Source organism: Amaranthus tricolor, chromosome 7 (genome assembly GCF_026212465.1).
Source record: "Amaranthus tricolor cultivar Red isolate AtriRed21 chromosome 7, ASM2621246v1, whole genome shotgun sequence".
Lineage (NCBI taxonomy): Eukaryota > Viridiplantae > Streptophyta > Magnoliopsida > Caryophyllales > Amaranthaceae > Amaranthus > Amaranthus tricolor.
In genome coordinates this window covers 10,683,972-10,699,797 of record NC_080053.1, presented here as the reverse complement: position 1 = coordinate 10,699,797, position 15,826 = coordinate 10,683,972, and the positions used below count along the sequence as shown (strand labels likewise).

At 35.6% G+C, this 15,826-nt stretch overlaps 1 protein-coding gene across 1 annotated transcript; it reads left to right on the top strand.

The window, feature by feature from the left end:
• The first annotated feature begins 332 nt into the window (after positions 1–332).
• Positions 333–15,639, top strand: LOC130817495 (uncharacterized). The gene is made up of 4 exons (XM_057683230.1): positions 333–687; positions 979–1,054; positions 9,185–10,829; positions 14,751–15,639. The coding sequence occupies exon 3, from the start codon at positions 9,274–9,276 to the stop codon at positions 10,789–10,791; it is 1,518 nt and encodes a 505-aa protein (XP_057539213.1). The 5' UTR covers positions 333–687; positions 979–1,054; positions 9,185–9,273; the 3' UTR covers positions 10,792–10,829; positions 14,751–15,639.
• Positions 15,640–15,826: the final 187 nt, after the last annotated feature.

The window sequence follows — 15,826 nt, the reverse complement described above, 5'->3', positions numbered from 1 at the left end:
CATATGAAGTGCCGGTTTACTTATAATATATTTTTTTTCGTAAACTGCTATTTATATGGCGGTTTTAGGTTCACTGATTTTTTTTTTGCTTTAATTGAAAACCGCCGCTTTGTATAACGTTTTACCTGTACACTTAACCATAAAATGTTTTTTAAGATAACAGTTACCCAAAGAAAAGATAAAAAAAATAATTCGATTGAATGTCCTATGTAGATAGTACCTAACAAATTAAGTTTCCCATCAATGTAGAATGGAAAATATTTATCCCTTTCACATTGTTTAGGGAAATATCTCGTTGAATTATTACCACTTTCTTAAATTTATTATATTTTATCTTTGAACCCACCTTCCCTTTCCTTATACTTCTTCTTTCTTAACTCATTCTAATTACTGGATCTCAAGAGCCCCCAAAACCCGATTCTCTTCCTCTGCCAACCCCATCATCCAACCCGACCTCCCACCGCCACCGCCAGACGCCGACAACAACCCACGATCGTGTCTCCACCGCCACTTAACCTCCACCCAACAACCTGCCCGACCGCTAAGACACGGTCAACAGTTGCCCTGTGCACTGAGCTCACCATTAATCGCCTCCTGGGCGTCCTCCTTGCTGCACAGGTCGAACCACATCTTGCTCATCTATCATCATCTTTACTCAACATGACATGGTTCTCCATCATCAACTTGGTACTCCTTCTAATTCCTTTGTTTTTTTTTTTATCAATCTTGATTTGATTCTTCATATTCATTTCAAAATTTTAATTTCAATGTTATTCTAATTTTGATTTCTTTCACTTGTTGCTCCAATTTGTTCAAACCCCCACATTGAGTTAGGGTTTGACTAAATTGATGACCTTTTATTGTTTCTTAAATTTCACTGACATCAATTTAAGTTAGGGACTATTAAAATTGATGTCCTTCTACTATTTTGCTTCTTGCTAAGTCTAAGCTAGTTTCGATGATCTTGTTGAATCTCAGTTCAATCAACATATATAGAAGACAAAGTTGCATCTTTTCCATTCACCTCCAACAAAGTTCTTCCAACAATATTGAGGTACACTCCCACCAAAATGAATTTCAAGCCTTTGAATTTTAAATGCTATATTTATTTATTTCCTGATTATTTTGAGAGAAGTATTAATTTTTAAGAGAAGTATACTAAATTGCTGTTGGGTTTGTTAGTTGTAAAATTGATGATTGAAATTGAAAGCTAAGATGCAATTAGTTTTGTTCCAATTTAGGTTTAATTGAGAATGTTTGAAGAAATGGGGAATGAAATTAAATTACTCTTGAGATTGTGATATATAATTGGAGTCTTTAGTTTTGACTTGAGAACATTAAAGTGAATTGGAATAAGGATTTGTAATTGACAAAGTTGATCATCAATTGGGATCTTAAAAATGAGTTGGAACATAATTTGATACTATAAAGAATTGCATGAATGTGAATTTAAATAGGAGAACTATGAATATAAACCAAAGTATGACCAATACATTGATGTACTCATTATGAATTGGGATATTAGAGTCAGGTTGTGGTACTAAAAATAAACTTTATTATGATGAGTCGGAGTATGGATTTAAGGTTGGTTAATCGTATATGAATTTGATCTTGTTGGCTTATTTTACTTTTGTAATATGCGTTGGATTTAAAATTGGAAATGCAAGTTTGATTCTAGATTGAACAGGTGGAATTGATCTTGGTTACTTTGGGCTATGACTTAATTTCTTTTAATTTGAATTGTTAAGGGAATGTGTGTATATAGCTCATGAGTTGTATCATTTAGTTGGAAGTATGAGTGGAATTTGTTCAATAAGAAATTTTAAGTTAATTTGATTATTGGTGGGTGCTGTAATTGGAATTATGGAGTTGGATGGAATTAGGTATGTAGTTAGATCATGAAATCAATTATGTTGAGTGATACCTAGAGTTAGAACTATGTTAAGCTGTTGGAAATGATTATGAAATATATTTTAAGTGACTAAATTAAATAAAAGTTATATGCTTACATTGTTCATAAGTATTATTCGGTTTTAAAGTATATATTTGTTATTGTTGCTTGTATGTGAAATGTAAAAAAAGAATATAGAATCAATGAATAAAGAACTAAGAACTAACGATACTTGAGATAGAGGGTATTGGGTAAGTAGAATGTGTGAGGAAATCATTTGAAAACTAAAGACTTGATTATGAAGAATTTATGATCAAGTATGAAGCAATGTTATAAAAATTAAAATTCAGTTATGAATAAAGAACTCAAGGAAGCGAATGCTGTTCTTTGAGTCGTGATAAAAGATACGAAAAAATTTAGAGAACTACAAGAAAGCGAAGGATTTCGCAAAAGACAATAAGAGAAGTCCAAGTCGGTGCCGTAAGGGAATGCTAACTTTATTTTTTCGGCCAACTGACTTTTTGGCGGAATAGAATGTGTTGGTCCAACTATGTGGGGCAGAATGCGGGCAACACCCAAACGAAAAGTGCCAGTCTAGGGCGGTGGCATTCTTTATGACTCCGGGTGAGAGTGCACGTTCGTGATAACCCGAGGCGGCATGCGTATATGGAACTGGCTTCGCAGCTTGCAAGCGTAAAACTTCTGGGGTGACAACCTCAGACCTCTACAACCGAATAAACGGTTGTGAGAGGAATTAAAATATGAATATGACATTGTTTATTCTCTTAGGATTTATAATTAAAACTATGAAGCCGAATCGAGAAAATAATAGCACAAGTAATCATTAAATTAAGCTACATAAACGTGTACTCAGCATAAGCTGATTATGTGGTTTTGTTTTATACTTGCAGGGTGACTTTTTTGTTAAGAAATATTTTGGATTATCCGATTTACAAACGGAACTGCCGGAATTTTTACAAAACTTTATTATATTTTTAATCATTTTAAATGTTTTTTTTATGTAATTCCTTTATATATTTTAAATGTTGTAAACATTTATATTTATAATTTTGATAGATGCTTAGCGGGTAATATAGTCAGTTAAGTGAGTAATTATATTATCGATGTAATAGCCCGTTATAAATATTAAGCTTCCGCATTACTTATAATCAATTATGTTCAAGCAACTGGTTAGCTTCGGGCTGTTACAACCACGACATCGAACTTTACAGACCTTACAACATAAATTCAGATTCTAAAAGACTTCTTAACTCATACTCCCTCCATTTCAATAACTTCATCCCATTTTATTTGGACACGTTTGCCAAAATATATATTGAAGTCTAAAAATTTCTAATGGTGCATAAGTAAAATTATAAAAAATTGATATAATAATCTTTGCGTTGAGATGAATCAAACAAGATCCCACCTAATTATGTTATAACTTATATATTAATAATAAAATACTAACTACTCCTTCCGTTGTTTTTTGTTCTTCTCATTTACTTTTCATACAGTTTTCAAAGTAAATTTGAGCCTTAATATCTCTAAATATGCATTATAAAAAATTATAAAAAACACATAGTAAAAAAGTAACACATTAAATAAAAAGCACGGTTCTTTGGTTTTAGAGAGAGAGAACAGTTAGAGAGGCTCCTGAATTTTGCGATTTACGTGAATTCTTGATTCTCCATGGGCAGACCTCGTAAAAATCCTCAGAATTCTAATGGTAAAGGGAAGGCGAATGGCACTCAAGTTTCCTCACGAAGCTTGAGCGTGAAAAGTAGTGGAAATTTGATACCCATTTTTGAGGGGCAAAGTTCCAATACTAAATCACACAATCTGAGTGAAATGCAAGATGAAATTGATCGATTGAAGGCTCTTCTGGAATCGGTCAATAGGAGAGCAGAGAAGGAGCGAGAACTAAACAAATTTGAAGTGCAATCGGACAATCTTGAGAATACCCAGAAGCAAGGTACTCCTGCTTAGGCGCTACTTGATGATCCTGTTCCTACGAATTTTTCAATTCCAGAAGGTATGAATCCGAACTTTATACCTCCATCTATTTCCGATGGTGTTTCTCATGCTGTGGTCGAAAGAAAGGAAGTTATGACCATGAAATTATCATGGAAGGCTACATGTGCAATGTTTGTGGTGGGTTACCAACCTAGCATGGCTATATTTACTAAATTTCTTAAGAGTTCTTGGCCTCATCTTGAAAACTTGAAACCCATTTTACATGATGATGGGTATTGTTTGGTGAAATGTGATTAAGAATCTGATGCTGTTGAGATTATTCGTGGTGGTAATACTATGCTTGGGAAACGTTCTGTTTTGATTAGGAAATGGGATGATAAGTTTGATTTTAAGAGGGACATTTTGCATGTAATCCCTGTGTGGGTAAGGTTGTTAAACCTGCCTATGAAGATTTAGGGGTCCGAATCTTTGAGTAGTATTGGGAGTTTGTTTGGTGTTCCCCTTGCTGCTGGTGAGTAAACTACCAAACAATCTAGGGTTATTTATGCTCGATTATTGATAGAGGTTGACGTTTCTAAGCCACTGCCACAATCTGTCTTTGTAGAGGATGAGGATGGGAAGGTGCATGATCAAGCTTACTATATAGAGCGGATTCCCCAATTCTGTCAGAAATGTCAGATGGTTGGGCACATTTGTGATGAGAACAAGATAAAGAAAGGTAAGAGATGGGTTAGGAAAGTGTAGGGTAATGAGGGGAAACATTTTGATGTTGCTGCATCCAGCACTGTCATGCCTCCAGTTGAGAAGAATGTTGGGAAGCACATGCAATTTTGTGATGTGGAAGAGGGTGAGTGGATTCAAGATACTGGTTGAAAACAGTGGTTGAGTCCGATGTTGATAGGGCTTTTGGGGACATTAATAATCATGGTGCTGGGATACCTTTAAACCCCATTGTGGGAGAATGAAGTGGGCTTCTTGGAATGTGAGAGGGGTCAGTGAGGCCTCTAAAGCCAAGAGTTTTGGAAAATGGTTGTGATCAAGATATTTTTTTAGCTGAGATTCTTGAAAGTAGAATGAAAGGGACTCATATTGATAGTCTCTTCCTCTATTGCTGGTAGTTGGAAGTGGGTAAATAATAGTCACTTTCATAATAGAGTGCATAATGTAGACTGAATTGGTTTCTCTTGGGGCTAGTATGGATGATCCTTGGTGTATCATGAGAGACTTTAATGCTATTTATGGCGTTTCTCATCGCTCTAATGGAAGATTGGTGTCTACTTATGAGATGAGGGATTTTAGGGACTCTATTGCTCAGACTGGGATCATTAGCCCCTACTCAGTCGGCCACTGGTTTTCGTCGCACAATAAGGCTAAATATGATATAGAATTACTTCAAGGATATACCATGCTTTTGTCGATGAATTGTGGTTGGATAGGGAGGAAACCACTGAGATCCGGTACTTGAATCCTTATTTGTCTGATCATTCTCCTATTGTATGTTAGTTTGGCAGTCAGGATAGGGGTAGAGATTGGCCTTTCCATTTCCTTAATTACTTGACTGAACATTAGGAGTTTTTGAGCATTGTTGAGCGTGCATGGAGGTCTGATCAGCAAGGTTCTGCGATGGAAAGGGTCTGGGGTAAATTGAAGTGTTAAAAAGGCTTGGAAGGCTCTTCATGTGCATTAGTTTCATCACATTCAGGAGAACATTTTATTAGGGGTGTTCAAAAATATCCGGTTTTGAAAACCCGATCCGAAAAACCCGGTTTCCGATTTTTTAAAACGGGTAAATTACCCGGTTTACCAAATTCGGATTATTCGGGTCGGGTACTCGGTTTTAAAACCGGGTATTCGAGTCGGATACGGATCGCGAATTTTGGGAAACCGGGTACCCGGTATCTGGTTTGTATTTTTTTTTTTAAATTTTTATTTCCAAAACCCTAAATGTCTAAATGACTTAATCTTCCTTGGGCCTATCCTGTCTTCATTGAAACCTCATTCTTACTGGCTGTTGCTTGCCTTCTTCCTGCTTCATTCTTCATTCCAGTCTCCAGACACAGTCATCTTTTAGAAAAGATTTTTTATTTTATTAATCAGGATCAAGAAGAAATTGAGTGATAGTAAAAAAGAACACTTCTTTTCACCATTTTCTAACAAACCCACTTTTCCAAGAATTCAAATCCTTCGAAGTTTTCGTATTCCAAATTCTTCTTTTAGAAAAGATTAAAACTTTTGATAAATTCTATAAAAATAAACAAAATCCACAAATTTCTTTTTTAAAAAAACAAAATTCAATTCAAAAACAAGAGATATGGAAAAAAAAAAAAAAAAAAAACTCACCCAAATGGTTTTTGGTCACAAGTAGAATGAAGAACAAAAAAGTTGGTCAGAAAAGCCAATTTGCAGTCTCCAACTCCATTGATGAAACGACTAATTCTCTTTTTTTTTTTCCTTATATTTTTTTTTCTTAGTATAAGAACTTTCTCTCTCTAAAATTGTTTGTTTGTTTATCTCTCTAAAGTTAAGAAACTTCTCTGACTAAGGTGTATTTTCTCTCTCTGTCTCATGGCTGCCTTGTATGCAAACTTCTCTGACAAGGAAAAAAAATTTAAAAATTTAAAAAAAAAAAAACAAAACCGGGTATCCGGTTTCCGACCCGGTTTAAACCGGGTCGGATTCGGAATAGAATTTTAAGTATCCGGAAAACCGGGTACCAAATTTTTCGGAATCGGGTCGACCCGGTATCCGGTTTTGAACACCCCTACATTTTACAGTTTAAGGCCGATCTTGATACTACTCAGAACTTGCTCCAAGCTGATCCTCTTGATGGGGATCTTCATAGTGTTGAGGTTGCTGCTTGTGCTAATCTCAGAAAATGGCAACGTATGGAGGAAACTGCTTTAAGGTAGAAGGCTAGGATTTGGTCTCGGATTTTTTTTGTTGTCTGAGAAGATTTTTTCTATGATAGAGCATATTTGTAATAGTTTCATTTGAGCTCTTGATAAGAAAATTGGTTCCAAACCTAAAATTTCATGGAGGGAGGTGTGTGTGCCTAAAGCCTATGGTGGCCTTAACATTTGTAACATCTGAATCTGTAATGAGGTGATTCTTCTTAAGAGCCTCTTGGCTCTAGCTTCGGAAAAAGGATCATTTGTGGATTAAGTGGGTTAATGATTACTACTTGAAGGGGACTGATATTTTTCATTTTAGGGTTCCTAGCACTGCTTCGTGGATGTTAGCTAGAATTTTTGATAGTAGGCAACAGCTTAATGGTTGGGATGACATGAAATCTAGTGGTGAACGGTTGTTTTATGTTCAGAAAGCTTATTTACACGGGGTCACTTGTGGTCCTAAGCCACCCTGGAGGGCGCTTTGGTGTAATGGTAAAGCATCTTCAAGGAAGGCTTCCTACGAAGGACCGACTCTCTAATTGGGGCATTCAATGTGGTACCATTTGTGTGCTTTGTCATCAAGCTGATGAAACTAGGGATCACCTCTTCAGCTGTTGTCCTTTCATTCAAAATATGCATCAGCATATCAATTCTTTTGCTCCTGATTTTCGTTGGCCTAGTTTGTTTGATGATGCTATGAAGGATAGAGTATAATGTCCAAAAGGAGGAAGAGTAGAGCTTCTATGCTTGTAAGTCTTTGGATTGAGATGTTGTATCAAACTTGGTTGCAAAAGAATCTTAGTTTTTAGGAATCTTGGAATATGTACTCAACATTTGGCGTGTACTGTTATTTTCATTGTTGCAGCTAGATTAGATGATCGTAAAAATTGGTTCTTGGTGTAGTCTCTACCTTTGTTTGTAGGCTGTTGGTTCTTTGTCTTTGGCCCTTTTATGTAGGTTATAGGCTCGTTGGTTTTGGCCCTTTGTAACTCCCCTTTCGTGTTAGGGGAGTGTTCCTTTTATAGCCTAGGTTGTAAAAGTTTTTTTTTGGAGTTAATATATTACTCCTAATTGAAAAAAAAAAGAAGAGTAACACATTAAGATGAATCTAACGAGATCTCACATGAATATTTTTTATCATCTAAATTTATCTTAAAAATCATAATCAAATTTCTCTCTCTAAAATAGAATATTCTAAATAGGAAGAACATTAGGAAATGAAGGGAGTATAAGTGAACTGTGAATCGTGTCAAATAACCAAATGGGACAAAACGGAGGGAATATGATTCATGGGCGGAATTAAATGGGTCATGGCACGTCTAGAGACATAAAAAATGAAAAAAAGCAAAAATGGAAAAAAAGCGTCACGTGAATGCGTGATTCTTTTCCTTCCTCTTAGGAAGTCAGAATTGCATTTACTGAGTAACCTTAACCCAACCACGATAAATCCTTAAAACCCAGATACGGAGGTCGGAGATATCAGATAACCACTTACGACCGCCGACCGACTGACCCACACCATCCCATCCTCGCCAGTTGCCAGTCACCAGTTGCTGTTCTTGCCTCACACTCGCTGTCGCTCACTCGCCTGAAATTGTTATCAACGACGTGTTGAAGAGTCCGCCATTCTTGATCTTCTCTTTTGTCTTTTGTCCACGTCATTACTTTCCAGTCTCATCATGTAAGATCTAATCTCGATATTTATTAATATTTTTATTTGAAATAATTGCTTAATTTTTAGTCTTACTTGATTAGTTGGTGAATTTCCATTGTTTTGAGTGGTTTGATTTATCTTACATCACGAATTTATAAAGTGAATTATGATTTTGCGTAAGCTGATTGTAAGTTTGATTTTTTTTTTTGAATTATGATCTCCATCATGTTTCATAGAGTAATTCTGGGAGAATCATACATCTAAATTGCTCAATCATGATGCAATGTTAGAATTGACAATCTTTTAATTATGTTTTGAATGAATGCAGGATGTAAGATAATTTTTCGCTTTTGAATTATAGAGGAAAATAGTTGCTATATCTAACCTTGTTTGCTGCAATTTTTTTTATCAAGCTTTCTGTTAGATTCTTTTATACTTGGGATAGTAGTTAAGTTTGTTGGAATAAAATTTTTGTGTATTGTTAAATTTGAGTTTTTGACATTTTACTATTTCTTTTGTATTCATGAATTTAATTACTCATCCATTTCCTCGAAATTTGCTCCATAAGAATTTGTTGTGAAAACTTAGAAAAATGTAACAAACTTAATATTAAGGGGTAGTGACTGAATGGGTAAATGAAAATTAAAAAAGGGGCAAAAAAATTAAGAAAAATAAGAAAAAAAAAGTAAAAATGGGACAAATTTAACGGGACAAAAGTCCAATAAATTTGATGGGAAAGATGAATTAAGTTTTTTATTTTTGATTTTGCAGGGCACAAAGGACAGAAGTTGAGGTTGAAATATCAACGACTCGTGTGTTTGTAAATTGTAAGTTGTAAGTTAAATTAATACGTGAGCTTAATGGAAATGGAAACGGAAAATCAGTACCATCATCACCCTATCACCGAAAGAGGAAGAGGAAGAGGAAGAGGGCAATCTTCACTATTCAACGCTACTGATCTTAACTATTCTTCATCTTGCAATTCAGTCTCCCTCTCCAATTCCAATTCCAATCACACTAATCAGCAAGCTGAAGATCCAATGCAGTCATGGTGGGAATCGGTATCCAAAGCCCGGTCTCGCATCCAAGCCCTTCTCTCTCTTCTACCCATGACTTCAGATTCACTTTTCTCCCTTCCTGATTCTGATCGCCCTGCTCGCTCTCTCTTGGATTCCTTCCAGGCTTACTCTGCTATCTCCTCTGCTCTCTCTGGATCTGGGGATGACCCTCTTTGTCAATGGCTTTATGATTCCTTCCTTCAAGATGCTTCTGAATCAGACCTTCGCCTTGTCGTCATTTCTTTGGTGCCTCTCATTGCTGGTCTCTACCTCTCTCGCATCCATGCTTCTTCTACCACTTCTCCCACTGCCCTTGGATCCCCTTCGCTTGCTGGGTTTGAGGCTGTTCTTTTAGCTCTTTACTCCTCTGAGACTAAAGCTCGTGCTGGCAAACCCCTCTTGGTTTCCATCCCTTCTCCTGCTTACCTTTCACAACATCCTTCCCTATATCATACCCCTACTCCTCGACCTTTTTCGAGTAGTATTAATGGTTTTTATTCTAGGTCGTCTTCTTCTTCTTCTCCTCCTTCGCCTGTTGGATTTGAAGGAATTAGAGTTGGGATCATCTCTCCTCCTTTAGAACCCCAAATGGGGATTAAGTCCACCAAACGTGCTTCAATAATTGGAGTGGCCTTCCACTGCTTTTTCAAACACATCTCCCAAATGCCTTCTTGGTCTAAGATTGATCTCTGCCGTTTCGCTGCTTCTTGGGCTGGTGAAGATTGTCCTTGTGCTTTGTCTCTTGACTTTCACTCTTCTGCTCCAAATCCTATAATTGAACAGAATGGTGATGATGAAGATGCTGGGTCTGTTAGTGATGATGCTGTTTCGTCCACTACTATTGGAGGTCTTCTTTCTCAACACCCACATGCTTACCAAAATGGAACCGCAGGAAGAGAAATCATCCTTTCTGAGGATATTACCAGGCTGGATATCAATGGAAACAATACTACCACTCACTCTTTGCATTCAAATTCTTCTTTTGAAGGACAAGGACATGAACATGACCAAGGGCAAGGAGTGAGAATTCCACTGCCCTGGGAACTCTTGCAGCCTCTGATGAGGATCCTTGGCCATTGCTTGTTGGCCCCACATCCTCTCATTACGGAGGAGATAAAAGATGCTGCTTCTGTTGCAGTAAGGCGTCTGTATGCTAGAGCTTCACATGATTTGGATCCCCAGGCTATCCTTGCTACTAAAAGTCTTGTTCAGCTCGACAACCGGGCTCGGGCCACTGCTAAGGCTTCTTATTTGGCTGCTGCTTCTTCCAATGCCAACACCCCCAAAAAGAAGCCTGAGGTTCTATTGGTCTCTAAGTGATGCAGATGCCTATGCCATATCCCCTTGCTCTTATTTAGGTAATTAACTATTTTGCAAAAATATGTGATATTATAAATTCTTGCTAACTGTTGATGGTTATAATTCTAAGTTGATACTTCTTAATTCTGCAAATCTATGCCCTTCCTCTTTGAATGTCACTCTTGATCCTACTTTGTCGCTCAACATTTTTCATGCTATATAGGGACCTTGTTTGATTGTTAGGTCTTAGGTGTTGCTTACCTCCTGCCTCATAAGGTTTGGACTATTGATATAGATTTAGGAACAATTTTTGGGCATAATGTTCTTGATGGTAAGGTATTTTACTTGGAAATTTTTTAACATTTAAGACACAATGCTTTTGTTGCATTTGCACTATTGCGCTAGCTATGAAATGAAGTATGTTATGCCAACTCGATCTTGGTGATGTATGCACCTGTGATATCACAGTAGAAGGGACAGATTTCCCAAGAATAAAAGTACAGCTTATTACTACTATGGTTTATTTAATTGTTATATTGGATTTTGTTGTATTTCTCAATCTATATATTTGTGTCTAGCATGTAGATCAACAGATGTGTTCTGTGCTTGTGCTTGCACAATGAATAAAAAATCATGGGACTAGGCTTAGGATGATTGGTTTAAAAAGTTTGAGTTGGTTGACATTCAATTGTAGAGCAAGTTTATAGATTATCTCATGGAGGAATTTGTCATTCTGCTCAAATGTGGGCTTGAAGCCACTCATCATTAGTTCTAAACTTTCAATGATCAACAAACTTCTTTAGATGAGAGGGATATAGTAATGTTAAGAAGAAGGTAATTAGTAATGCTAATAGAATTTATAATGTGTGTAACACTATTGGAATTACTAGAGTTGAAATGAGTGATACTGGAAGAGATATTTTGATTGAGCTTATAATTTTAAAGTAGACTTAACTTAGTACGGATTGACAATGAGTGATACTGGAAGAGATATTTTGAGTGAGATTGATACTGAGCTGTTAGTGGAGTTATTTGAATGTTGACATTTACAATACGTTCTGCAATTACATTTCGTGATAAACTACGATTGATACATATCTTTGTATAAGTATTACTACTAGAGTTAGTTTTATAATATGATAAGGCAAAAGATTGAATTCTAAATGAAGACATAAGAACGGGTATGTGGACTGAGAAACACATATTCTAGAAAAGATGAGAGTAAACTAATTCAGTCATGTGCTATGAAGAACAAAAAATGTACTAGTCGATGGGAACTTGGTGGAGCTTAAATGAGGAAGAGACAGTTCAAAGATGACTAGCATAAGAAGAGTGAAGAATGACATGGATGATTGGATTTTCTAGAAGCATATGACAATAGAAATGAATGGATGGATAAGGAGAAGACATGTTATTAATTATTGTAGATTAGTATTGATTATAATTGAATAAAGTATAATCTTTGTTACCAACTATTTCTTACTTTGATTTGTATTAGTTTATGTTTACGACCCCATATTGTTGGGTTTAAAGCTTGGCATTGTTGTATGTGATGTACTCTCACAAAAGTACTCTCACAAAAGTACAAATAAAACTATGCTTCCTTGACCAAATGCAACCTAATCTCAATTTCTAAACACTAACCTTTTATATAATTAGAAAATTTGCAACTTTCATTTTTTGTAATAGTAAAGAATTCCAGATGTAGTGCGCCAATATGCCCCATCTGTACACATTAATGTTAGTTAGAGACTTCCCTTGATCATGTTGCCACAGTTAACAGAATTCAGCTGGATACTATCCATGCAGTATCTTGTACAACTTTATCTTATAATATATGTAAAGAGTGTCCAACATCCTTCATATCGACCTTTAGCTACAAATGTGTTAAATAATAATGAAACTGTAGGAAAACATTTAGCTGTGACATTTGAGGTATGCGAATTCTGAAATTTGAGGTATCGGAGCTGTGACATTAGGATGTCTATACTCTATATGGTTCCAATTAGGATATATTGGTCAGTTATGCAAACTTCTGGAATTTTAGGTATTGGAACTTGTACACATTATTTCTGAATGGAAGGATCATATGTAATAGATGATAAATAGAAAACAAACTACATACATTTATCATTCGTCACAATTAACACTAGCTTAGCTTTACTTTATAATATCTTTTTTGCAATGATGGCTATGGTTGTTTGATATTCCTCAAGATTATATGAAATGCTCTGTGTACAGCTTTATGCTTCATATTTAAGTTGATTTATTTTAATAGTACTGGCTGGTGCATGGAATATGTTATGTCCAGACACTCTGCGTTGAACGTTCCTCACTTTCAAACTAAGAACAGTATTTGGACACTGCTTGATATCCTTTAATTAACTTCTAAAAAATCTTAATTCATTAGGATCCTTCTTCCATTGTTGCTATTTTTCTTCAGAATGACACCAAAAATTATGATAATTATGCTGTGTTGATTTATTTTGATTCATGTAGCTCATCCTATATATTGGAGGCGTTGGAATGGTTGGTGTATTGAATGTTAATCTTTTTTAAACTTGGGAGATTTTCTACCCTGAGGATGGTGGATGCTGGATTCCGTGGAATCTGCATTCTACAGTCAAAACACTAGGCATACACCATCATGAGCTTGTGAAAAGGTCGAGAAGGAGAGAAATTTTTATTATCGTCCAGATTTTGTCATTGATATGGTTGGTTTAAATTATGATGTTATTGTGAATTCACGCCAATTGGATGATGATATTTCAGCAAATACTGTTCAGAAATCTGAAAGGCTTGCCAATTGAGGATCTAAAGTACAAAGTTCCCTTCCTCTAATAGATCTGTATTATATGCTGGAGGTGCTTCATATTGTTATTTTACTTTTGTATGTTTTTGTCTTTAATGCTACAGTAGTTGGTGGATGCCTCATGACACATTCTTAGCTACATTTCTATCATTTGATACCCTTGGGGGGATGTTTATGTCTATTAATAACCAGCTTGCTAGCTCTTCATTTGGCTTTACGACATGTTTGAAATTAAACTTAGGAGAAAGGATAGGGTAGGTTAGGACAAAAATCATGTGTGCGTGTCAGGGTGTGGAATAGTGGTATAAAAGGATATGGAGAAAAGAGAAGGAGAGAGAGAGATGAAGATCCATTTTGCATAGTTTGAATAACCTTAGGACATCAAAGGGGAGGGAAAGGATCGATGTTCTTGTTTCCATAAACAAAATTGATACATAAGGGAATATTGGAAGGAAAATAAAATGTCCATAATCTACTTATTATCAATTGCTCAAGACTTCTCCTTGAATTACTTTTTGTTCAAGGCCCTAGGGTTAATGCTCATGTCGATCTAGCTGCTCATCTTTGTTTAATAGCTTGTTTGGAAAGGACTTTAGAAAAGAAGAAGGAGAAAAATGATCGAGAGGCATGTGTTGGAATATAAGGTTTTGGAAAGGGAAAATTGTTATCCAGAGTTTTTAACAATACATATTGGATCCCTGCTTTTCATCACCTTTTCTTCCCCGTAAATTCTTCAATCCAAACATGAAGAAGTTCATGAACATCCCTCTTGAAGATGCTTGGATGAGGGGTCTGTTTTCAGATTCTTGATTTGCTTTATCTTGTGTTGGACTCTGTTTGGGTAAGAAACATTTGAAGCATGATAGTGAGATTTCTTGAATTTTGGGATATTGGAGTGCTTTGATAGATTTGATGAGGCCCAAGTCCATGAGATTGCTCGCATGTAACTTTCCTTGACAGCATTCGTTGAGATGCTTTAACAATCTTGTTTGAGTTTGTTGGTTCAATTTGCAATTGCCCTTCTTGAGATTCTTGTACTGCAGTATGCTGCAGGAAGGATCTTATTTGCTGCATCGTTGCTAACTGTGATGACTATAGTGTTAAACTGTTTAAAGTATTTATTAGAGATCTCAGTGTCTTACACTTTGGCCAATGTAACTTGATGCAGGAACTCAAGATGTGAATTCCGTGTCCTTGTTGTAGAAACTCGAGTTCTAGATGTGTGTTGCTGCTGTCATAGATAAACAGAAGAGATATACACTCGTGGCTGCGGATGGACCTGTATATCTTGGTTTGCATTGAATTTCTTCGGTATAAATCAGTCTAAAATATGCAGTAGGTTGCATAATGTGTGTAAATTGCTAACTTCCAAATGTTGTTTTTTGATGTTAAATGCTTGATACAGTAAGTTGTTGATGAGTGTTGAAAATTTAAAGGTATTTGCACCCTTAAATTAGCTTTTTTAAGGTGTATTACCAAGTTTGAGGCATATATTCCTGTGGGAATGTGTTATACACTTGAAAGTTACACACCTGTGGCCCTCTTTTCTCTCAACCCAAAAACAAAGAGGAAAAACAAAGACAGGAAGGTAGCACAAGAGCCTTGATCAAATACTAACACATTAATTCATTCACTTTTTCCTATTATCCCATCCCTTTCTTCAAATTTATAGTCTTTTCCTCCATATTTATACCCACGTTTCTCCTTCTCGTTTCCTCCACTCTTTCTCCGGATTTTTCATCGTTACCGATTCCTCTACTTGTTTGTTTATTTTTACATGTTTTATTTTTGTAATTGCTAATAAAAAGATATTCCACAAAACATCTTTTTTCTTTTATGCTAAAATCATCCCAAGTGATTATAGTTTTTACGTGAAATTAGATGTTCGAAAAAAATATATTGGAGACCATGTCTTAGGATATGGAAGTGGAAATAAGTTGACCTAAAATCTGATCGCCACTTTTATAATTTTCAACATTGACCATTTATTGTAAGATTTTACTTAGAATAATTTAACTTTTTTCATAATTTTTCTACAATAATCGCTATAATTAATTAATTATGAATAATCTCAACTTTATGGGGTATTTGGCTAGAGTAAATTTAAGTATCCAAATGACCTGCTATAGTAGATAATTTACCAAAAAAGTAACTACAAATGAATATAAAAAGAGAAAAGTTAAAAAATTTACATAAAAAATTATAAAAGAATTTTAACCACTTTTTAACATTTATTTTGACATT

Excerpts from the sequence above, each read along its gene's own strand:
- LOC130817495 (XM_057683230.1), top strand. The coding sequence starts at position 9,274 with ATGGAAATGGAAACGGAAAATCAGTACCATCATCACCCTATCACCGAA.